General features: G+C 33.9%; 1 protein-coding gene across 5 annotated transcripts in view; it reads left to right on the top strand.

Annotated features, from left to right (window-relative positions):
• Nucleotides 1-25,971, top strand: part of Rev3l (REV3 like, DNA directed polymerase zeta catalytic subunit) — a 183,028-nt gene that overhangs the window by 125,574 nt on the left and 31,483 nt on the right. For all 5 annotated transcript variants that reach the window (XM_004637502.3, XM_023722299.1, XM_023722300.1 and 2 more), the window contains exons 15-21: nucleotides 3,273-3,355; nucleotides 4,531-4,656; nucleotides 9,686-9,878; nucleotides 11,291-11,402; nucleotides 14,357-14,472; nucleotides 18,004-18,122; nucleotides 24,565-24,683. In XM_004637502.3, the coding sequence (XP_004637559.1) occupies nucleotides 3,273-3,355; nucleotides 4,531-4,656; nucleotides 9,686-9,878; nucleotides 11,291-11,402; nucleotides 14,357-14,472; nucleotides 18,004-18,122; nucleotides 24,565-24,683 (868 nt within the window). The remainder of the gene's footprint in view (nucleotides 1-3,272; nucleotides 3,356-4,530; nucleotides 4,657-9,685; nucleotides 9,879-11,290; nucleotides 11,403-14,356; nucleotides 14,473-18,003; nucleotides 18,123-24,564; nucleotides 24,684-25,971) is intronic.

Below are 25,971 nucleotides of genomic sequence, written 5' to 3'. Positions count from 1 at the left end.
ACCAGGGGGCGGGGCTGGCTGGCATGTGGTGCTGGGGGATTGAACCGCGGTCCCTGATGCTTTGCCAAGCTAGTTCCAAATAGGTGCTTTAGACCACTGAGCCATCTCTCCAGCCCCCCCATTGGCTTTTTTACATATATCCAAATTTCTTTCACTTTTTTTTTTGTTTGTTTGCAGAACTGGGGATTGAACTTGGGCCCTTGTGCTTGCCAGGGAAGCACTTATTCTACTGAGCCATCTCTCTGGCCCTTCTTTCACTTTTTAAAATAGAACCAAAATAAAAAAAAAAATTTGACCTTATATCTCCAGCCAGTATATATGTTTTCTCCCCTTCAAAGCCAAATTTCTTAACAAATTTTTCTAACTTGACAGTTTCCTTAGTTTATATCCTGTCTTAGATACTTTGCTTGATACTAAGACAAAATGCCCAACACCTAAACTTAAAGAAGGGAAGGCTTATTGTAGTTCAATTTGTAGTCGTTTCAGTCCATATTGAACTGGCTTCAAGGCAGAGGGGCATCACAGAGGAGAAATATTATGGCAGACAGAAGGCAGCAAAGCAGTGAAGTAGCAAGCAGGCAGTAACAAACAACGTCAGTAGCCCTCTTTTTGTTCCTTAGATTTTATCCAGGCTACCTGCACTGATAATACTCATACCTTTAATCCTAACATTGTACTGTGAATCAGTCTGAGCATCTCATCCTACAGATCCAGCCACCCGCACAAAACCCAGCCTGTGATCACAAGAAACTCGGAAGGGATGTCTAGACATAAGACATACACTTTCTATTCATTTTTCAATTCACCTAACTTCTATCCCCATTTCACTATTATAATTTTTCTAAAGACTCATGATAAACTATATAAAGCTAAAGATAACAGATAAAGGGTCTCTTAATTCAATGAATAGAGAGGGTTCTAATAGTGTTTGAGACAGGATATCAGGTCTGCATCTTGTACAACGAATAACCACTAAGACAACAATATGCAATGTATTAATTATTGAAAATGTACTGGTAGTCGGTTGTGAAACTGGCTCATTGCTATTTGTTTCTCAATAAAAATATTTTTAGGAAAAAGAAAAAAAATAAGATAAAGGGGCTGGTGAGATAGTTCAAGGTTCTAAAGCACCTGCTTAGGCAAGCTTTAAGCAAAGCACAGGGGTTTTGTTTGATCCCCAGCACCACAAGCTGCACCAGCCCCCACTCCCCCGGGTGGGCTGAGTGAGCCAGAAAAATAAATAAATAAATAAATAAATAAATATAAAGTTAACAGATGAAGTTAATTTTATTATCACATGCTTTCTAACCAGTCATTGTTCTGCTAACCACATCTTTTTAAAGCTTCTCTTTTCTGCTTTTCTTTTACTTTCCTGTTTCTGCCTGCTAGCTTTCATTTGAAACTTACACTTGACTATTCTCTGTCATTACCTAAATGTCGGTGTTTATTGAAGCTGAACTTTAAGTCTTCTTTATTCTGTTTTTCCTTGTATTTTCTAATTCCTGTCTACAGGATTCACTGTTAATTCAAAAATTTATATTTGCACTTCTTTTAAAAATTGTCTTTTAAGCTGAAGAACATTATCCACTTCCCCATTTGGCATTTCCACTTGAATAGTCAGAAGTAAACAATCACTATTTTAAAAAGGAATTCTCAGTTTCATTACGCATATTCACCACTAACTCACCAGCACCCTCAACGCAAACCACACTTACCACACTTACACCTGCTCATACATAGAAACCCATCTGGTCTTCTTTCATTCCTGTCCCAATGAGTAATAATACTATCTATCAATCAGCTACACAAATGAAAAACAATTTATTTTTAAAATCCACTTGATTGCTTCAATAACCACTCAAGTGTTTTCCAGTCCATACCACATCCTATCACTTGTTTCCTCTATACCCCAAATGAGTTTACTTCATTATACCTCTACCACCACAAAATTAGGCTGAGTTGTCATCATCTTTTACTTGGATTTAATTAGTCTTCAGACCTACTTTTAGTAATTTCCATTTCTTTTGCTTGATATTTAAGGACGATCTCAGCTATTCCTAGTTAATTGTTACTTTTTAAATTTCTTTTTAAAGCTTTATCCTAAATAAAAATTATCAGTTTTATTCCCTTGTTATACTTACCCAGTTATAACTTCCCTTTACCCATAGTTTCATTTTCAGCAATTTCAGTTACCCACAGATGAATGCAGTCTGAAATTAATAAATGGAAAGTTCTAGAAACAAGCAATTCATACATTTTAAATTGTGCACCATTCTGTGTGGCATGGTGAACATTCTCTCTTCTGGGATGTGAATCTTCCCTTTCCCCTGTGTGTCTTCACTATTACATTTGCTGCCTTCTCATTAGTCAGTAACTATTTTAGTTATCAGATCTACAGTTATAGGTATTATGGAACTGAAATCTTCACAAGGTTCAAGTAATACTTATTTTATTTGATAGTGACCCCAAAGGGTGTAGGAGTAGTGCTGCTGGCAATTCATAGAAACCAAGAAGACACTATAAAATGCTTGCTTTAACCAAGAAGGTGAAGAGTAACAAAAGTGACACACAAAAACAACCACATTCCCACAGCTTTTATTGCAGTATTTGGAATTGCTCTATTTTAACTAATAGCTATATTGTTGATCCCTTCCCTATGCCTGACTTATAAATTGAGATTTATCATAGTTTATGTATGTATAAGAGAGAAACATAGTGTATACTGTGTAGGGTTCAGTACTAATCAAGGTCTCAAGAATCCACTGAGGGTCTAGAAACATACACTTCACAGATAAGGGACATACTAAAATTTTATTTTCTATAGACACGGTGAATTTCTGATTCTCTCTGTAGACTGTGTCTTTTCCTTATATATATTTGATAAATAAGGGAATAGATTGAATGAGTCCCACACATAATGTCTGAGGCATAAAACTCAGTAAAGCTTAAGTGTTTTTACTGAAAAATACAGAATTTTCAAAGAAGAGTCAAGACATATGCAGGTACAAATTCTCGCATGATTATGATCATATCTAAATTGTACCAATAAACTTAATAAAAAGTACAAAATTTTAAAGTTTTTTTTTGATGGACATAAGGATTTTGAATTAGTTTTATTTTTAAATTATGAAATCTTTTAAATCACAAAATCTTTGGAGGAATTTCTAGGATAATGCTCAGAAATGGTGCTTAACTATTTAAAACAGGAGATTATTTTAAAACAGTTACAGGTAATTTTAATGTATACATTCAAAATAAAATTTCTTTTACAGAACCAAAAACCCAGAAGTTGAATAATAAGAAAGGAAGTAATACTGACACTCTTAGAAGAGTACTGTTAACTACACAAACAAAGGTAACTATACTAAACATATTTACAGATCAGTGGCAGTCCAATCTTATTTTTAGATTTCAGTTGATAACATTGTCTCAATGTAAAATTTTTTATTAGTTATATTTTTCATCATTATTTACATATCTTTGAGACAACAAGAAATTGCCTATTTTTTTTAGTTTTTTTTGTTGTTGTTGGGATCTAAGAGATTCTTATATGTAAATACAAATATTACAGAGAAAGTGAATATGATAGCCAAAATGTGGATTATGAGGATACAAATACATTAACTGATTACTGGCAAAATCAGAACAATCCAATGACAGCAGAGCTCAAGTAAGTGATTTTTGATCCCACCAAGATACATATCCTTTTTCTTGGTTTATTACTTTTTTCTCAAATAATAACTTAAATTTTTTCAATTTACTTTAATAAGTAGCAAAGAAGAACAACATTATTTACTACTGACTGTCTTTATCAGATACAAAAAATATGGTACTTATATATGATCTTGTGAAAAAAGTGCAATATTTGTGTGTCCTTCAACGTACATGATGAAAATCACTTTCATATTGACCACTTCCCATAAATGTTGATAGTTTTGTAAGATGTATTTAATATTTATATTTTAAATTATACGTTTTAAGCCTACATTTTACAAACTATATGTACTAAGAATAATTACCCCAGAGGGTTATAAATATAAATCAAATCAACATTTTGGGAAAAACAGTCAATGGATTTAGAAAACAAAACATATTTAAAGGAATAGAAAAATTCTTTTTTTCTAAATGTTTGAAAATTACTTAAAATGTTTTCTTTAATTTGTCTTTCTGATACCAATAGTATTAGAGTAAAATACAAATTTAGAATTTCAAATCTTTGATAGACCAGTCAATATTGTTATAAATATACTATTTGTTTATATTGTTTCCAAGAAAAAATAAATATCCATGTCAGCCTTCTACAAGTTTACTATTTTTGACATTTGGGGCTTATAAGCACAAAGATCAAATTATGGCATGCTTACAGATTGTGTGAGATATTTCTACATTTATCCTACTAATAAAGTTTTTTTCCTAGATGTAAAGAGATTTATATACTTTATTATTAAAAGCATATTATGTAAGTGAGAAACAGTGAAAAGAAAAAAAAATGATTGCTCATTTATCTTTTTCTGGCAATTTTTTTAATAGAATCAGTTTGCAGCTGTAAATACCCCAAAGAAAGAAACTTCTCAGATTGATGGACCATCTCTAAACAATACTTATGGTTTCAAAGTCAGCATACAAAACTTACAGGAGGCAAAAGCTTTACATGAGGTAAAACTGTGACAATGACACACATACTGTGTTTATTAGGTTTTATTCTATAAAACAAGTATGGAAAATTTTTAATGAAAACAAGATACTTTTAATTCTATCTTTGTAAGTCTTTATTTTGTTCTTTTTATTTTACTTTATATAATGTATAGAAAAACCTTTAAGCCATTGCTTGAGTTGCTGCAATTGGTTTCACAACTTTGATAGATCTAGTAACTGAAATTTATGAGAGCTAAAACAAGGAAAATTTTTAAATATTAGAATTATACATTGGAAAACGTATATTTTATTTGAGATCATCACAGTAGAATGGTATGTCGCATCTCAAATATGATATTTACCGGTATTTCTATTTGTTTTGCTCAGTAAATTAGAAGTCAAAAGAGGACGGGCCAGGCCAGACAGCTCAACAGATTAAAACACCTGTTTAGGCAGACACAGGGATCTGGGTTTGTTCCTTGGTGTGCCATGCTAGCCCCATCCCTGGGGTGTGCTGAGGCAGCATTTAAGATTGGTTGTGGTGTCATGTGCCTGTAATCCCAACTTTGGGAGGCTGAAAACAGGAGTATCACTACGCATCTGAGCTTAGTGAGACCCTGTACCAAATACATTTTAAAAAACCAAAACAATGAATTCACTTATTCAGATAATCACTAAATAATAATCTCTACTTACTTTCACAGTACAAACTATTTCCTAAAGACTAGGACACTTTCATAAAAATGTACATGGTAGTATGGATTGGAAAGAATATGTGGATGAGTACTATAAAATTTATCTGTATTACAGAAAACAAAGCAAAGTACACATCAGAGAGCGTTTTCATAGTTTATGTTGTGCTTTCATTGTAGTACCTACTAGCAAAGTGGCTCTTGAGAACTTTTAATTGGGCCTATATAATTGAGGAACTGAATTTTTAACTTTTATTTAATTTTACTTAATTTAGGTATAAAATTTGATACTGTGCTCATTTATTGAAAATATTTTTAAAGTCTTTTGGTATAATCTAGGTATTTGAAACTTTTCTCAACTATGAATTTTATGAATTGTAAATGTGGATCAAGTATTTCCATAGAAAATTCAGCATCCACATTGAGTGCTATAAAGTGTATACTGATTTTAAGACTTATTGGATAAAAGAATGTAAAGTGTCTTACTCATAATTTTTATATTGGTTACATATTGAAAGAATAATGTCTTAGATGTGCAAGTTAAATATCCTTAATCTAAAACTCCAAAACCTGAAACTGAGTACTGATACAATTCCACATCTGGAAAACTTCACCTCTGTCCTCATGAGATGAGCTATAGTCAGATTGTTTATTCACTGAAAGTACTTTTTAAAATTACCTTCAGCCTAGCTGTATAAGATGTGTGTATTTCATAGTAAATGAATTCGTTTTTAAACTTTAGCTACATCCCCAAGATGCCTCATTACGTACATGCAAATGTCATAAAATCCAAAATGCTTTGGGATCTAAACATTTTGAATAAGCGAGTCTCAACCTGTACCAAATAAAGATTTTTTTTTTTTTTTTTTTTTTGTGGAACTGGGGATTGAACTCAGGCCCTTATGTTTGCCAGGCAAGTGCTTATTCTACTGAGCCATCTCCCCGGCCCCGATAAATGTTTTAAAAATAATTTAACCCATTTTTACTTTTTTCATTGTGGCTATTAGAACTTTTTAAACACATGTGGCTTTTGTTTTATTTCTGTTGGATGATGTGAGTTTATATAGTTTTATGTCTTAAGGCAGAGAGTTAGTAAATTGCGATTTTTTTTTTTAGAATTATAATCTCACTTCTTTATTTATGCATTTTCTTTTCATTCAACAGCAGTTATTTAGTTCATTTTTGGACCTTATCCTGTTTTAACTCCTAAAGCCAGGAAAAGTTATGGGCTGAGCTCAATGTACGTCAAACACACACAAAATTAAAAATTAAAGGAATACTTAACATAGTAATATGTTTAAATGTTTAAAACATTTCTTAAAGCAAATTGATAGACCTTAACAAAGACTTGTTAGTCTTATTATTTAGTTGGTCTTTTTATTTGAAAAATACAAATTTCTTTATATTTGTTATTTATATTCATTAATTTGCTCTTTGCAACCCCATTTTAGAAGCTTGATTCCTCTTAAAGTTGTAATCACTCAGGATGTCTGGTGGGTTGCTGAGAACATTCTCCTCTCATCTCAGAAATTGTAATGGCCACCTGCTGGCCAAAACAGGACATAAGTCCCCAAGATCTTTATTATGCTCGTCTCTCTGAAATTCATTAACTTGTCCTCCTCTTCCTTCTATACATTGATACTCAGTATTTAACGAAAGGATTTTTGTTCCCCCTTTTCACCTACCTTTTACTAGTTACTCAATAAATTTCTGTGGTCATCTCTGTGTTCTGTGTTTGCATAAAGTAATATACATCAAAGTAATCATGCATTTTATGTGGTTCAGTAGAAAGGCTTTTGGAGTATGAAATTATCTAGTAATGAAATCAAGACTCATTGATCTAAAATTGTCTTTTCTCTGGAGTCTTTCTATATTTTTATTCTTTTTTAATTAAACTGGTTGTTTTGTTTTGTTGACTTAAGTTTGAGGGAGAGGGTTCCCATTTTAAAATTTTGTGTTAAAATAGTGTGAGCTGATTGTTAAAGGAAGCTGGTACGTAGTTCATTGTTGAGAATGATTGCCTAGCATGTGTTGTATCCCCAGGACCATGAAAATAAGTAAAATTAAAAGGTTTTTTCCCCTTGGCCCCACATTTCACTTTTTAAAAAGTTGTAGTCTTTTTAAAAATAGAAATGAGAGTCTATTTCTTTTCTTTCTTCTTCTTCTTCTTCTTTTTTTTTTTTAATGTATTTGGTACAGGGTCTCATTATGTAGCTTGGACTTGCAGTGATCCTCATGTCGCAGCCTCCCCAGCACTGGGATTACAGGTGTGCACCACCACACCTGGTCTCAGTGGCTGGCTCAGTGTGCCCAGGGCTGGGGCTGGTGCAGCATGTGGTGCTGGGGATGAAACATCGGGTTCCTGTGCTTGCCTAGGTAGGCGCCTAGTCTGCAGAGCTATCTTGCCAGTACAAGAGTCTATTTCTGAGGAAAGTAATTAATTTGTGGACATCTGGTTTTTTATTGCTTTATGCCTTGTAACATTATATACATAATTAATGTTCTTTGTTTTATAAAGTGTTTAGTAACAACTCTAATGAACACATGGAGTATTACCTATACCTGGTAAAAATTCAATTAGGGTAAAAGATTTATAATGAAAATTAAGCTTTCCTTCTGTCTTACAGTACTAGTTCCCTTCTCCAAAGGCTATGAGTATGCCTATAGTTTGTATGTCTCTTTGCATGCCACTGTGTCCATCTCTCAATTTTAGAAAACTAAGAATTGCAGTTGAGAGATTTAGAGTAACATAGTAATATTCATGTGGAAAGCAAGTTTATTATCTGTCAAAGAAAATGTACTTGAATATGAACAGCTAATTTGAAGACAACATTACGCAATACAACAAACACTGAAATTCATATTTTGTTTAGTGAAATTCTGTATCATTTGTAATTTTTCTGTTTTGTATTCTCTTTAAAAAATAAAAATTAAAAGAAAATGTACATGGGTGAAATATGGTACTTGATATCATAGTATTTTTTCTAAGAAAAAATATTTTAAAAGATCTGTCTGATACACATAGAGGATCTTAAATTTAAATTGTCCTTAAGTGATGGCAAATTAATAAATAGAAACTTGAAATGGAAAAATCTTTCTTCTTTAGCTTAAGGTACAGGTACACTATAGAAACTGTAAAAGTAAAAAAGTAACAGTGATTTTAATGTAGAATCACTTGGTCTAGTCATTTGCTTTCTTAAGCAGAAATTGAGAGGCAGTACATAAACTTTAAATATTGTAGTTTTAAGAGTTGTCATTGAGAATGCACTTCCATTCTTTACAGTAACACAGTTTATAACTAAATCTTGGAAATGGCCTAAATGCCCATCAACAATGAACAGATAAGGAAAATGTAGTCGGGGCTGGCGAGCTAGCTCAGCGGACTAAAGTGCCTGCTAGGCAAGCTTAGGCAAGCACAGGGACTGCTGTTTGATCCCCAGCACCACATGCCACTCCAGCCCTGCCCCAAGGTGGGCTGAGCCTGCCAGAGTTCAGGCTTAGTGGTGTACACCTGTAATCTCAGTGCTGGGGAGGCTGAAAGCAGGAGGATCACCATGAGTCTGAGCTGCATAATCAGACCCTGCACCAAATACATTTTAAAAAAAAAACAGAAAAGAGTATGTGGTAAGTGTACATAATAAGTACTACTCTGCTTTAGAAGAAGATGAGGTAGGGGGCTGGGGTGATGGCTTGGTGGAATAAGCACTTCCCTGACAAGCTCAAGGGCCTGAGTTCAATCCCTGGTTCCACCAAAAAAGAAAAAGATGAAGTAGAGGATTTCATCAGTAAACAGGTATACCTTGAGACCGTGATACTAAGTCAAACATACATACATACAAGCTTAGGTATCATATGGTATCTCTTTATCCTTACTTTTTCTTGAATGGATAGAACAAGAGATGGAGGTAGGTATGAGAAGAAAGGGGATAGAATTTTATTTAAAAAATGAATAAATGAAAATAGACCTTTTGCAAATGGAAGGGGGATCAAGAGCTGAAGGGAAAAGAGAGGAAGGGGAGGGCTAGCAGATTAAAAAAAATTTGTATTATGTACCTGTACCAAGTCCCTACAATAAATTAATCAGGATGTACTGCAAACATGTTCTAATAAAAATAAATTTTAAAAAATCAATTGTCATTGAGGAATTACTGCAAAGATTTTTAAAATAAAAATGTGTATTGATAATCAAATTTTGTAGTAAAAATCATCAGTTTTAATCTTCAACATGGTAAATTATGACTCTGTCTTTTATGGCCATTTTTTTCTTTTCTGTTTTAGCATACACATATCTCCTTAGAGTCTTAGTGAAGAATATTTCTTTGAGTATGATATCTCAAAATTTTCTTTTTCTTTCACAGATACAAAATCTTACCCTAATAAGTGTGGAGTTACATGCTCGAACTAGACGGGACTTAGAGCCAGATCCTGAGTTTGATCCAATCTGTGCTCTTTTCTACTGCATCTCATCTGACACTCCACTGCCAGATACAGAAAAAACAGAACTCACAGGTGTAATAGTAATTGATAAAGAAAAGACAATTTCTGGTCAAGGTATTGTTCATTTTTATTAAGGATATAGCTGTCTACTCTAGGATGATTCTTTTAATAAGGAGAATTTTGTCTTGCTCTCCTTTCTAAAATGTTTACTGAGGTAGGAATAGAAAGCTATAGGCAACTTTGTTCTTGATTCATTATTTTTACTTGATATATTGTCAAAAATCAGAAATGGGTTGGGGTGGTAGAGCACTTATCTACCATGTGCAAGGCCTTAGGTTCAGTCCTTCATCCTCGAGAATAAAAAGCAATGCAATATGAAGATGGTGAGACAGTTTCTAATTACCATATGTAATTTGATCTAAATATTATTTTATACTATTCATAGAGAATCCAGAAACTGGGTGTGGTGGTGCACACCTGTAATCCCAGTGCTGGGGAGGCTGTGTCAGGAAGATCACTGTGAGTCTGAACTGCATAGCAAGACCCTGTATCAAATAAATGAGAATACAATATGTAGGCTTAGGCAGACTTTAAGTTTTCATATGCAGATATTTTGCTGCAAATATAGAATTTCTCTTAGCTTTAGGAGATTCAGTTACTATTTTTAGTCACTTTATAAGAGTTTTTAAAAGATTTTTTAAAACTTTTTTGTGTCTTTCAAAATACATATAATTTGGTTCAGTTTCTTCAATAGGTATACTAAATCAGCACTGTATAAAGTGCATTTCTTTGCAGTTTTAAATGGCGACCATGACAAGTAAACTCAGTTTACCTAGAAAGAAGTCTGAGCACAGAACAAAGCTGTATAAACACTTTAAGTTTAATCATTGTTGTTCTTGAAATGGATCATACTAGCCGTGATCATACATCAGTCATGATTTCCTCATGAGCTTTTCAGGATAATTGATGTGATTTGTTTGTTTGAATTCAGCTATGGTGGGAAGGCCTGTATCATGGAAATATATAATGAAAAGCAGGACCTGTTTGTGGTCTTCCCCTGGCTTCCTTAGAAAAGAGGGGTTGTTGAACATTTTCTGTATACCTGTGATTAAAACATTCTGTTAAGCAAAGTTCTTTCCACTACAAAAACTGAACATAGAAATAAAGTAATGCAATTTTTTTGTAGGTGATATATCATTGTTTGTGGAATTTTGTGAACATAGGCTTTTTTCAGAGAATAACTAAAAATATGAAATTTGAATTTTTAATCATATCAAATATGAAAACATTTTAAGAAATTTTTCAAGAAAATAGTATTTTTACTGTGGAGAATATGTTCTTAATTTAAAATATATCAGTAGCACACTTTCACTCAAAAGTAAAAGGTGAAAGATTTATACAATCTGAAGAGAAACCAGATTTATATGATCTGAAGAGAGTATGTTCACTCAAAAGGGTTGTTACTTTTTTATAATGTTGCATTACAGTGTATAATATATTTAGCCAACATTTTGCTTATTTCTTAGATATCAGATATCAGACTCCATTACTTATCAGATCTGGAGTAACAGGATTAGAAGTTACATATGCTGCTGATGAGAAGGCACTTTTTCAAGAAATTACAAATATAATAAAAAGGTATTATCTTGTATTTTCTGATTTTTTTAAAGCCTTTCTTTGTCTAGTTTTTTCATGCTATTTCAGATATAATAGATAGTGGTATGAAAGAGAAACCAAACTTTTTCTGTGGCCTTCAAAAGTAGAGAATTATCTTTAGAAAGATTTTGTATTCAGAAGTAAAGCCATGCTGTTTTGTTGAGCTGTAGGGGACTCAGGTCAACAATTTCTGACATTGCCAGTGAAGCAGAAGACCCAATACTATTATGGACTGCTGGACTCTTAGAATATTTTGCTGAGTTAACACACCTATAATATTCAAATAATGGAACTTAACAAAAAAAGGGGATACAGATGAATGTCCATTTTTTATCCATGTATTCAAAATGGTTAGGATAGATATATAGTTACATTCTCTTAATGAACAGAGGGATTTGTTCTAATAGTGATTGTAAATAGGATATCATGTCCGCATCTTGTACAGCAATTAACCACTAGGAAGAATGTATGCAATGTGTTAATTATTGAATCTGTCCTACCAATTTGGTTTGAAACTGTCTCATTGCTATTTGTTTCTCAATAAAATAATGGAAAAAAATTTTAAAAAAGAAAGATTTTGTATTCAATCTCCTACCACCATCACCATTTCCATTAGATAAGAGACAAGGCAAGCAATATTCAGTTTATAAGATGAATGAGCCAGAGACAGAAAAATATTTGCTCTATGTATAACTTCTTGGTTGAATTTTAGGATGTTTTTTCTTTAGTGCTAAAATAAAAGTCAAACTTGGGCACTGTGTCACATGCCTGTAATCACAGCACACTGGGAGGCTGAAGCAGGAGAATCACAAGTTTGAGTCTTGTCTGAGTGACTTAGTGAGACTTTGTCTCAAAATAAAATAAGGAGGATCACTATGAGTCCGATCTGTGTAGTGAGACCCTGTAGACCCTGTACTAAATACATACATACATATAATATCTAAAGAAAGAGCTGAGGATATAGCACAGGCTTTTACCATTAAGCAGCCAGGTGGATTGGTTCTTTAATATATGTGTGGGAAACCTTCATATTTCCCATGCCTAATGGCCCTTAGAGCCACTTGATACTTACGTCCTAATTTCTCAAATGTAGCTGTTACACAGTCTTACAGGAAGATGCACTGATGTAGAGGTTTTTCATCTTTTCCCTAATGAGAGTGTTGTATTAGAAAACTAAGCAGGAAGCATGTTGGGATTCTTTTTTCTCAACTAGTCTGGGCTGCTTTTCTAGGTATTCACTTCATTGTTGTTTATTGTTTCACTTTTCCCTGCTCCTCTGTGATCATACTACAGTCTTGCTCTTTTTTCCAGAATTACCAGCCGTGTAGCATTCTCTACAAGAAAACACTTTTATGTAGGTTGGTGAGAAGATCCATTTGATTGTTTTATTAACCAATAATTATTTATTAAAGCAAGCCGTTTTCCTAGAAAGTATAGCTCTGTTTGTAAAGAGAAAAGCACATAATATTTACATTACTTTTTCCTCTTAATGTTCAGGGCTACTCTGCAAGTCTAGTATAACTAGATCATGAGCTGATCATGGCACATTAAAATTGACATTATTTAATTACTTCCACAGGGCCTTCAGTAAAGAATAAATAAAATAGGATGTTTTTGCAGAGATTTATACCTAGGTTCATTTGTATTAGTCACTTAAATACTTTAGAATTAAAAATAAAACACTTTCATGGCATAATGATTTTTCTTGACCAAGTCAAAGCTAAAGCTTATTCAGTATCTCCTTTATGGAAGTTCGATAAAATACTAGCAAACTATTTTCTGAAATTTAGGCTTGGTGATTTGTTCATGGTCTGTTGTTATACCAAAGAATCGCATAAGGGAGTAGCCATAAGTGGCTTATAGTAGTAAATTAGTGTGATCTAATGCTTTAGGCAGTGGTTGATGCTCAGGATATTGATATAATTTGGGCAAACTATATCCCACAGGAATTGTTACATAGAATCCAAATTAATTTATTTTGGTGATTGTTCACTTTACCTTAGAGTATTTATACAGAACACAAAAATCAGACTAGGGCAGGGGAAATAGCTCAGTAGAATAAGCACCTTCAAGGCAAGCACAAAGTCCTGAGTTCAATCCCTGGTACCACAAAAAAAAAAAAAAATTGAAGTTCTTGAAAAAACTACTATCTTCTGTTCTCAAAACTTGTCACTGTGATCAGTTATTCTCTTTCCCACATAATTTTTCCTTTGAAGTAAATCTCCATGTTTATTTTCCCTCATACGATAGCCAAACATTTCTTTACAACCTGGAGGCTTGAAGAGGAGCTACACAGAGGCTCTTTTTGAGTTAGGTACAGGTCGTCATTACAGCCGTACTAGCATAATTGTGACCACAGTGAGCACATTTTCTCTTAGCTGCTAATTCTTACCTTCGCCGCATTAACTTCATACTATTGGTACTTCAATTTGCCATTAGATTGAGACATGTATCTCTTGAGTTGAGAGGACAAACTTGTACATTACTTGGCCTTTATGTAAGAATCAAATGATTCTAAAATTAAGAAAAAAGGGTGCTTTCATTTTATTTCTCAGCATTAAAATATGTAAGGACTATCAAACTGCTAGGGTTAGAAGGAAAAATGGCAGAATGACTAGATCTTTTACCAAATACTATATCTACATATGCCCTCATGCTTCACCCTTCCTTACTCATAATAGCAATCAAACTCTCACTCATAATTTCTACCAACTTCTTTCCCAAATCATATCAAAAAATACAATCTTAGTAAAACTATATTCACTTTACAAAATGATTTAAATCAAGTACTGTGTCCACCCATTCCTTCTGGAAGTACCATTGTATCATCCCTTTACCACCTGCAAACAATTATTTTTTTTATCATGAAGAAACAATTCTTCTTGTTAAAGATCCAAACATGCAGTCTTTGCATAATGTTTTCTTTCATTTCTTAGGTATGATCCTGATATTCTGCTAGGCTATGAGATTCAGATGCATTCCTGGGGCTATCTCTTACAAAGAGCTGCTGCCTTAAGTGTTGACTTGTGTCAGATGATCTCTCGTGTGCCAGGTATGTAGAGTTCTGTTTTATGGAAATACAGAGCAAATTATAAAGTAGATAGAGACAAAATCTTGAAAAAGCACCATTGTCCTAGATCACTTTTAATATTAAATTAGGTGGCATAACTCCATTATAGAAAAATTTTAAAATCAAGAAAAGTAAAATTTCCCAGTTCCACTCATATATATGATGTTAGTACATTTGCTGAGGGGGTTATTCCCCCCCCCCCATTTTCAGTCATTTTTGTAAATAGGTCTTTTAAAATATAACTTTATTCATGCAATTTAAAAATACAATGTATGTGGCAGCACTGACAAAAGTTCTACAATCTGAGGTACTGGATCTCAGGATAAATCCTGAGGGCATTTCACTGACCTTCTCAGACCCAAAAGCTACAACTCTTGTTGCATAGGTCCTGCTTTACCTTGGTCTTAACCATCCAGTAGAAAAGTATGAAGACGAAATATAGGAACTAAAGCCATGTTGTTATGTTGAGCTGTGGGGGACTCAGGTCAATAATTTCTGACATTGCCAGTTAAACAGAAGACCCAATGCTATTATGGGCTACTGGACTCTTTTAGAATATTTTGCTGAGTTTATACACCTATAATATTCAATAATGGAACTTAGGAAAAATGGGGTATACCGATGAATGTCCATTTTGTATCTGTGTATTCAAAGTGGTTAGGATAGATATATAGTTGCATTCTCTTAATGAATAGAATGATTTGTTCTAATGGTGTTTGTAAATAGGATCTCAAGTCCGCATCTTGTACAGCAATTAACCACTAAGAAGAATATATGCAGTGTATTATTTGTTGAAACTGTACTTCCGATTTGATTTGAAACTGTCTCATTTGAAATTTGAAATTGTCTCATATGTTTATCAATAAAATTTTGAAAAAAAATTAAAAAAAAGAAAATGCATTTATTAAACCATAAGTATACATAAGGATTTGTGAAAGTGATTTAAGTAAGAATTTTTCGTCTGGAAATAAAATATACCATTTAAGGAAATGCTAAAAAAAAATACAATGTATGTATTTTTATTATGCTTCTTTCATCCAGCATCCTATTGTATTTTCTTGGATTATGAGACAGTCTTTATTATCTTTAGTTGATGCATAACATTTCTTTGATGATTACTTTCATAATATTCTGTGTGTCTGGTTCTGTTTTTTGTCTTGACTGGTAAAGAAGGACAAGAAGGAAAGGAACTCTGTCTTCATTCTCTCATTGCTGAGACAAAATACTGGACACCCAAATTAAAGAGGGAAAGGTTTATTTAGTTTGCAGTTTGTAGAGGTTTCAACCCATAATCAGCAGGCTCCAAAGCAGGGTGGCATGGCGCAGGAGCAGCACTTCAAGGCAGCAGAAAACAGCAAAAGCAGCAAGAGCAAAAAGGCAGGGGAGAGCACAAGCCTCTGAGGTTAATTAATTGTTGATTTTAATTTGAATATCAGACTAAAAAAAATTACATGAATTCTGAAGGCTATTGCCAATGGCTTAATTTTCTCTAAAGAGGGAGAGTAGTATTGATGCCAAAATTACTTTCTAGAGCACATTTCAAAGGTGTATTTTCTCTATAACTGTAGATTTTTAATGAATTTGTCTTGAATGTTCCCTGCAAGTCTGACCAGAAGAAAGTAACATCTACTTTGGGAGGCTGAAAGGCAAAATGCAAAATTAATCATAAGACCACCTTGGAGAGGTTATGACTTCAGTAAAAGTGTCTCAGATGTTGATAAATTTTAATGAAAATATTAAAGTTGTAAGATTCAAGGACAGTAAATATTTTGAGATAGCTCAGTTGTCTAAGTGCCTGCCTGGCAAATGCAGGGTCCCAAGTTTGATTCCCATTATCACATGCTTTGCCAGCCACCATGCAGACATGCACCTGTAATCCCAGCCCTGGGGAGACTGAGACAGGAGGATCACTATGAGTCCAAGCTGTGTAGTGAGACCCTGTACCAAGTACATAAATAAAAGATTTTTTAAAATACTAAAAAAAAAAAACCAGTGATACTTTTTTGTAACAGTAATACATAACATTTTTCAGCATCTTTTGGGATAGGCTTCTGAATACTGGGGACAGGCGGCACTAGTATTTAGGTGCTGTTGTTAATTACTTTAATCAGTTGTAACCATTAAGGGATATGACATGGATAAGAAGAGCAAGTGAAAACTCATGTCTTGTTGGCGAATGTATCTCAGTTAAAGTGCCTGCCTAGTATGTATGAGGCTCTAGGTTCAGTCCCCTGTACCACAAAGAATTTAGAAAGCTCATGTCTTTTCACAATCATCGTTGAAACTTTTTATGAGACAACGTAGCACAGTAGACAAGACGATTACAAAGGCAGCATGGTTGGCACAGATTGTAGAGAAAAATTACTAGGTGCAACTCTGGGCTACATGTTGTTAGGAAAATTTCTTAGCCACTCTGTGCTTCAGTTTATTCATCTGTAAAATGGAGAGAATAACAAACTTACAGGATTATTGGGAAGTATTTAGAACTGTGGTTGAAAATAGAAAATAGTGTTTTTGCTAAATGAAAAATAGCTTTTAAATATCACCTCTTTAACATAAAGAAATAAGAAATGGGTGAGTGTACATGACCTTTGGAGTGACGTAACCCTGGTTTAAAATCAGTTATGAGAAAAATATTAGTTCTCTTGTTGTACAACCCAGGACAAGATCTGTTCCTAAGTAAAACATACTGCAAGGTAAAACTTAAAGTGTCGCTGAATTAAAATAAAAGAGGTAAGGTTAGGAAAGCCCCTAGAACATAATAGATATATAACATATGATAAATGTTACCCTATAACCACTAATCAACAGAATTTACCTATACCTAGAGTTATATAGAAGAAATATTTTAATTTCTATTCTAGGTAAAATCACTACCTAAAAAATTAGACTTAGACCAGGTGAAGTGATACATCCCTATAATCCAGCCATATGGAAGTCTGACCATAGAAAATTGTAAATTTGAGGCCAGGCTGGGCAATTTAATGAGACCCTGACTCAGAAAATAAAAAGAACTGGAGATTGGAGATAGGTCATTGTCAGTGATAGAACATTCATTCCTCCATTGGCTACCACTTGCTTCTGTCTGTACTATGAGAGAGTGAAAGAAAAAGGGTTTGGGGGTTGGAGAGGGAGAAAGGGAAGGAAAGAAGGAAGGAGAGAGAAACTAGTCTCAGAATTCTATTTGCTATGAGGAATTCCTTGTCTAGTTCCCCATACATGGTTAGAATTTTTGCTGTGGATCAGAACCACTCCTTACCCCCACATATGAGAGACAACAGTATACAGTAAATAGAAAAAGAAAGAATATATTTTCAAATATATTTATTTTACAGAATTGTTTTATATTAAGTAAAATTTGTTTTTATTACTCAAAATAATGATTATTCTGAGTCCAAGATAAAAGAGACTGTAAATTATATTCTACTTTTAATTTTTATCCTTATTTTCTGGGGCATAATTTACTTGAAAATTTGTTTGCTGTGAATACTGATATAATCTATGTTTCTGTAGATGACAAAATTGAGAACAGATTTGCAGCTGAAAGAGATGACTATGGATCAGATACCATGAGTGAGATAAATATAGTTGGCCGAATTACACTAAATCTTTGGAGAATCATGCGAAATGAGGTAAAGTATTTCATGTAAAATTTTGGAAATAAAGAGATTAGATCAATGTAATAATCATTATATAACATTAGTCTGATATAGTACATAGCTTTTTCTATGGGTTATTTTTATTATGCCAGAGTTACAAAATACTACTTTCTAACACACAGAACTACAGAGGTGTTAAATCTTAATGTTATTAATGATTTAATTTTTTTCTATAATTAGAGCTACAATAAAATCTGTTATTATATAATTTCATTTTTTTTGTACTTAAGTGGGATAAATTCAGTTTGGCCTTGTTGATTTGTTATAGTTGATCAATTTGGAGCTGGTGCTGTTCTTTTGGGCCTTATCACATAGTTCTATCAAATAAGGAAATGTATTCTTTATATGAAATTTAGATATACCATTTCCTCTTACTTCTTCTTTGTACCATGAGCTAAAGTTATGCTCACATTTCATATCATTTTAAAATGTATGTTATGCACAATTAAAAGGAAAGCGAGAACTTGAGGATTGGACAACGAGGAGAGGGCAAGGTGAAAAGCTGGGAAACAGGACAGGGACAAAACCATACATTTATGGGCAAGGCAGTGATCCTGAGAAACATCAGCAGGTTTTTGAAACTAGCAGTTAATTGGGAGGATTCTCACCCTGACTAACTGTACATGCTGGTACCTGTGAACCAAGCAACTGCACTGAAGATAGCAATGTGTAATAGAAGGGTCATGCTTGGAATGCCTGTCATTCGGGTCTTCTAAATACATACTTCTTGTCATGACATACCAGTTATTACCATACTATCTCACAAGTAAAAGTTTTTGTTTTTTTTTTAAAGACACAAAAAAAAAGAAAAAAAAAGTCACAGGACTGTCCTGCTACAATGCAGTATATGACTAGATTTCTAAATTTCTGTGTAAAAATATGTAATTATTTATTCATATTCTTTAAGTATTTTTCATTTTTTAAATTTTTATCTCCATAGTCTGTAGGGACTTGATATTTAACATATCAATACTTGATGGAAAATACCTGTTCCATGTTATGCCTAAGATGTTTGATATTCAGACAGATAGTGAAGTTAAACCCAACTGCATATGTTGTAGGGTAATAATAAGCTTCTCTTCTGGAGAGTTAGCAACCTAAGTTTGCAGACCAAAAATTAGAGAAATAGGGGCTGGGGAGATGGCTCAGTAGAATAAGAGCTTGCCTGGCAAGCACAAGCACCTGAGTTCAATCCCCGGTTCCACCAAAAAAAATAAATAAATAAACATAAATTTAAAAAAAAAAATATATATATATAGAGAGAGAGAGAGAGAGAAATAGAAGGGCAGCAAGGACAGCCAGCATTTTGACCATAGCCTTTCAAGGTCAGTGAAGACTCAGGACATAGGAGAACCTATACTGTAATATCATGTAACTCAATTGTGTCCCAAATTTTCTGATCAAGGAGATTATGGGGCCACAGAGCAGCATGATAGATGATGTAGAGTATGCCTAAGGAGAATCACCTGGAGAGAAAACATTCTCTCAGCCTTTCACAGAGAGCAAATTGGTTAAACAATGGCTATCACTCATCCACATGGCTGACACTGACAGAGGATCTGCAACCCGTGGTACAGGGTTACAGGATAAATCCTGAGGAGACTTGACTGACCTTATCAGATACAAAAGTTACATTTCTTGTTATATAGGTCTTGCTTTATCTTGGTCTTAACCATCCCCAGAAAAGTATAAAAATGAGGTATATAAAGTAAAGCCATATTAGTATGCTGAGCTGTGAAAGGCTCAAGTCAACAACTTCTGTGGATAACCCACTAGTATTGTGGACTGCTGGACTGTGTTGGATTGTTTTCCTGAATTCACGAACCTATAGTATTCAGATGGCAATGGAATACCCATTTCTGACAGGACTAAACAAAAAACGGGGATGCAAAGGAAGGACCATTTTGTATCTGTATATGCAGAATAGTTAGGATAGATATACAGCTACTTTCGCTTCATTCAATGAGAAGAAAGATTTGTAGTAATAGTGTTTGGACAGGATATCCTGTCTGCATCTTGTACTATGGATAACCGCTAAGAAGATAACAATGTACAATGTATTAATTATTGGAACTGTTCTATTAATCAGTTTTGAAACTGTCTTATTGCTATTTGTTTCTCAATAAAATAAAATAATATCCCCGGTTCCACCAAAAAATAAAATAATAAATAAAATGTACGTTATGGGCTGGCTATATAGCTCAGCAGTACAAGCACCTGCCTGACAAATGCAAGGTCCTGAGTTCAATTCCCAGTTCCAAAAAAGTAGCATAACGTAACATAACATAATCTGCTTGAGGATAACTTTTTTGTGTTCTTAAAGTATCATAATGTAAGAGTCAGTGCACAAGAATTTTAAAATCATAGTGACATAAAGCATGAAAAATATAGATAATGATATATTTTGTGTATATGTTCATATGTATGTATATATGTATATGTTTTACAGTCTTCATTTAAACTGCAGTCTGGTATTTCCTGAGATGAACACATGAATCAAATATATAAACAGAGAAAAAATTATTGAATGTTGGGGCCAGGGAGATGGCTCAGTGGAATAAGCGCTTGCCTGGCAAGCACAAGGGCCTGAGTTCAATCCCTGGTTCCTAAAAAAAAAAAAAAAATTATTGACTATTAGTTTTAGGGGTCTTTTTATCCTTGAGTACTCAAAAGACAACAGAAGCAAATTGAATGTTATTTTAAAAATCACAAATTAAGATTATTTTCAAAGTTTAGGGCCTTCTGTAGCCTTTGCTAAAACTTCAGGGTCAAAGATTTCTCTAGTTCTGGTGTGTGTGTGTATATAGCATTTCTCATTGTTTATAAGTGTGAAGAACAACCATGAGGAAGTTAGGAGTTAGATAATTTACCCCCCTTTCTAGATGCAGTTATATATAGTGTCATTTTTTCTTCCTAATTGGAAATATTCCTGGCATTCTGGCAATTTTTGTGAAATCCTGTATGAATTTTGTTAGTGTACTGTTGTGTATCAAGAGTAATGTCAAGAGTTAGAACAAAAGCTGGCCTTCAGATTTTTTTTCATATTAGAGGCTGTTTTCTGGATTTGAATAGTACCATAGGCTCCTTTGTATCTTTTATCTGAGTCTTTCTAATGACACTTAGCAATTTTTAACTTATATCATTGTTTTTAAATCTTCATAGTTTGTTCTTACAAATAAGATAATTAAAAATAATGTGGCTGCGTATGGTAGTGCACACCCACTTGGGAGGCTGAGGCAGGAGTGGGCTAAGGTAGAAGGGTTGCAGTGAATTTGAAGACAGCCTGAACTCCATTGTGAAGCCCTCTCTCAAAAAGATGAAAAAAGAAAAAGAAAAAATGGTAATATGTTTATAATAGTAAAACAAAATTAAATGCAGAAAAATATGTAAAATGAAAGTGAAACTCTTCTGCTGTAAGTTATCTATTCAGCAGTTGCATTTCCTAGACAATAGTTTACAGTGAGAAAAGGTTATGTTGTTTTCCTGTACCTAGAGTTTTATTTCTTAATATAGTCATTCTCACTCTTCCTGTGTAACTCTGACTGTGGAATTCCAGCTATTTCCCCTTGACTGTGGATCCTTAGATACTGCTTTGTTGTTGTTATAATGTATTTAGTACAGGGTCTCACTACATAAATTGGACTCGGAGTGATTCTCCTGTTCTCAGCCTTACAGGTGTGCGCCACCACACCCAGTCTTTTCTTTTCTTTTCTTTCTTTCTTTTTAATAAATCAGGTTCACTTTTTTTTTTTTTTTTTTTTTTGGTGGTACTAGGCATCAAACTCAGGACCTTGTGCTTGTCAGGCAAGCACTTATTCCATGGAGCTATCTTCCTGGCCCCTTGCTTCTTAAATAGGAATATTTATTGAACATTTGTTAACTGCTTGCTTAAATTAAAGAACATATAACTGTTCCCCACATTATACTTACAGGCCTTCTGGATTATCAGTTTAATTGAGGCCTTTTAAAAATTTGTCAAATGAGGGGCTGGTAAGATGGTTCTAAAGCACCTACTTAGAACAAGATTGGCAAAGCACGGGGACCGCGGTTCAATCCCCCAGCACCAAATGCCGGCCAGCCCTGCCCCCTGGTGGACTGAGCTGGATACACACACACACACACACACACACACACACACACACACACACAAATAAATAAATAAAAATTTGTCAAATGAGTTAGAAACAGACTTTATTCAATTTGGCAAATACTGAGTGTTACTACTGGTCCACAGATGGACTGGCCTTTGCTTGGGTAAAACACATAGTTAGTTCCTTTGTTGTTACATACAAAGAGAATACTGTATGGATGGTTATTTGAGTCTGTGGAGGTTCTCTACATCTGTTTTCTTAGTCAATTAGGAATTACTGATTACTAAGACGAGAATTGTGGAGAGGCTTTTTGAAGAGTATAAAATACTAGTCTAAGACAATTTGAGAGTAATTATGAAAATACAGTGTAAATGCTAGGTAGCATTTAAAAGTCTAATTGAGATTTGCATCAGAAAATTAAAGTGATACCTGTCAGTTATTTTCAGCCTCACAGATGGAAATTAAGAACAATAAAAGGCTACATTTGACCATTGTACCAGGTTGTTTTTTTTTTTTTCATTTCTATTAGGAACTTACATATTAACTGTCTACTCTCAATATCTACCCTATATATTCATTCTCTCATCATTTTCATCTCTTTGCCTTCCTTATCTACATTCTAAGAAAGCATCACTGTCAGGTTTACCCGGCCCCTCAGTAACTTGATTTTTAGTTTATCTGTCCTGCTGTTTATTATTTTCAGTGTGTATTTTCATTCTGCTTTTAGAGTTATCCAGCCTTACTATCTTTTTGCCTTTCCCAGTTGCCTTTGCTACCTCTTATGCATTTTGTCAGGGTGTGTGTGCATGTATGTGTGCAAGTATACACTATGATATATACTGCTTTCCCATGTTGCCATTGTGGAGACTGAAAGCAAAAACAGTTTGGTTTACTGTCTTGAGACAAGATTAACATTCAGTTCCTATTTTGTACTGTCTCGATTTTTTTTTTTTTTAATTTTGTATTTTAGGGAAAGCTCTACAGGGTGTTCAGGGTCTCACTACTAGATGGGACTCATAGTGATCTACCTGTTTACAGCCTCCCAAGAGCTGGGAATACAGGCACACACCAAGGAATGTTTGAAAGTAGATATAGAAAGAGAAAAAAAGCAGCTTGTTTAACAGTGCTTCTGTCAGTATTTGAACAGGCTTAGTGCATAAAAAGAATTCATAATAATTGGAATGTCTGGGCCAGGGAGATGGCTCAGTAGAATAAGTGCTTCCCTGGCAAGCGCAAGGGTTTGAGTTCAATCCCTTGTTCTGCAAAAAAAAAAAAGAATTGGAATGTCTGAATTCCCTGCTTCCAGTGATCCCTTGGCCTGAGGTCTGAAGCAATGATGATCGTAGGTGTGTTAGAAGGACTCTTCATGCATTTGAGCTGAGTCATGTTCATGGCAATTTGGGGGTAACCTGCAGCTCAACATGGCCCCTGGTTAGGATGGATCAATAGCCTCTGGTGGATAAACTCAAATCCAGCCCCATGAGCTTACTCTGTGTCATGTAGCCTTTCTTATTTGAAATCACTTATATTCAATCTTGCTGTAGCGTCAGAATGTATGAACAACAACCAGATACTTTCATTGAAACTTCATTCATAGAATTTAGCAGCTTTAGATTTTTCTCTCTACCTCCCCATAACATGCTTCATTCCAACACAATTTCCATTGAACTTTACAATGAAAAGAAGAGCCTAGCCATAAACCCAGGGGAGTGGGACAAATGTGGCCAGAAATCCCTCTAGAAGTGTCATCTCAAGGCAGTTGTCCTTATTGGACCATAGAAATTTCACTGTTTTTATTATGGGGAGGGATTTAAACTGTAAATTCTGGACCATAAAGTGAACATTTTGCTGTTTCTTAGGTGTTGGATAATTACCTCAGGAGATTATTTTTTACCTTTTTCATTTAATATGATCTTTTAAAATGAAAAAATTACTGTCCATATTTATGACATCTTTGAGTATGACAAGGACTTCAGATTTTAAGTTTGAAAAAGGCAATTTTAAAGAAAAAAACTTTTGTAATTCTTAATAAAAAATAAAAGGAAAAAAAAAAGAATTAGAGTCTCTAAAAGTATTACATAACCAAGGTGAATATCACTGGGTCTGTTCTTTTCTGATTATATATTGTTAATGAATATTTTTATCTAGTTTGCTACTTTTAAATTATGGTTCAGTGGCAACAAATCATTTTTACAAGTAGCTTTCATATCTACTATGAAATATTTAAAGCAATAATGGGATTTTTTACACCAAATTTGTTACATAATTATAAGTATTATTATAATGGTGCCTTTATTTATTTATTTATTTATTTATTTAATTAGGTGGCTCTAACTAACTACACCTTTGAAAATGTGAGCTTTCATGTTCTTCATCAGCGATTTCCCCTCTTTACCTTTCGGGTCTTGTCAGATTGGTTTGATAACAAGACAGATCTATACAGGTAATATTTTACTACTCTGAAGACAGTAATGTCTCTTTAAAAATGAGCAATATTAAGATATATGTCATGTATAATAAAATGCGCAAATGTAAAATGTATTGTTCATTGACTTTGAAAAATGTATTTATTCTAAAACTACCACTCCTGTATGATAAAAGAACATAGCTAATACCCACAAAATTCTCTTAAGCAAAACTTGTGGTGAGCCTAACCATCCAGGTAAGTACTAATTTTATTTCTTTTTACTATAGATTACTTTTGCCTGTCCTAGAGCTTGATGCAAATAGAAATATTCATAATTTTCCCTTATTGTCTAGCTTTTTTGAAGAAACTCTACATAATGTTGAGATTCTGATGTTATGTAAAGCCATGTGGAGATTCAGCATGTTGCATGTTGCATGTTCATTTTTATTACTGAGTGATACTCAGTTATATGAATATACCGTAGTTTATTCATTCACCTATTATCAAACATATGTATGGTTTCTAATCTGATGCTACTGAGGATGAAACTAATAAATATTTCCGTGTATATCTTTGTGTAAACATACATTTTCATTTCTACAGGGGTGGAATTGCTGGGTGGTCACATGATTAGTGTGTGTTAACATTTTAGGAAACTACCAGTCTGGTTTCTTTGGCAGTTTGTCTCTTGCAAGTTTGCTAGAAATAAATTCTTTCAACCCTTATTTATCTGAAAATATCTTTATTTTACCCTTATATTTGAATGATATTTTCACTGTATCATTCTAAGATTGAGCTTGTTTTTGTTTCTGTTTCACTATTTGAAACAGAATGAAAATCAAGGGCTGGCCAAATAGTTCAGCAGATTAAAGCCCCTGCTTAGGCAGACGCAGGGGCCAGGAGTTCGATCCCCAGGCACGCTGAGACAGTGATTGAGACTGGGCATGGTGGCACACGCCTGTAATTCCCAGTACTTGGGAAGCTGTAAACAGGAGGAACACTATATGCCCAATCTATGCAGTGAGACCCTCTAGACCCTGCCCTAAAATACAAAAAAAAAAAAAAGAATGAAAAAGAAAATAATTTGTTTTTTCTTCTGACCACTCTTATTTCTGATGAGAAGTGAAGGGTTTCATTTTTCCAATATATGTAATTCATTTATTTTAAAATTAAGATTTAATGAGCTACAGTTGCTTTCTGCTGTTGTATATAAGACGTATAGTAGAGTTGGGGCAGTATCTTAGTGCTGGTCCAGCCTTACTCTTTGGACATTGCTATTTTTCCCTTCTTGCCGGGATGGGGTTTTCTCAGCATTCCTGCCTTT

The sequence above is a fragment of the Octodon degus genome, unplaced genomic scaffold (assembly GCF_000260255.1).
Source record: "Octodon degus isolate 3935 unplaced genomic scaffold, OctDeg1.0 scaffold00090, whole genome shotgun sequence".
Lineage (NCBI taxonomy): Eukaryota > Metazoa > Chordata > Mammalia > Rodentia > Octodontidae > Octodon > Octodon degus.
This window is presented reverse-complemented; position numbering and strand designations above follow the sequence as displayed.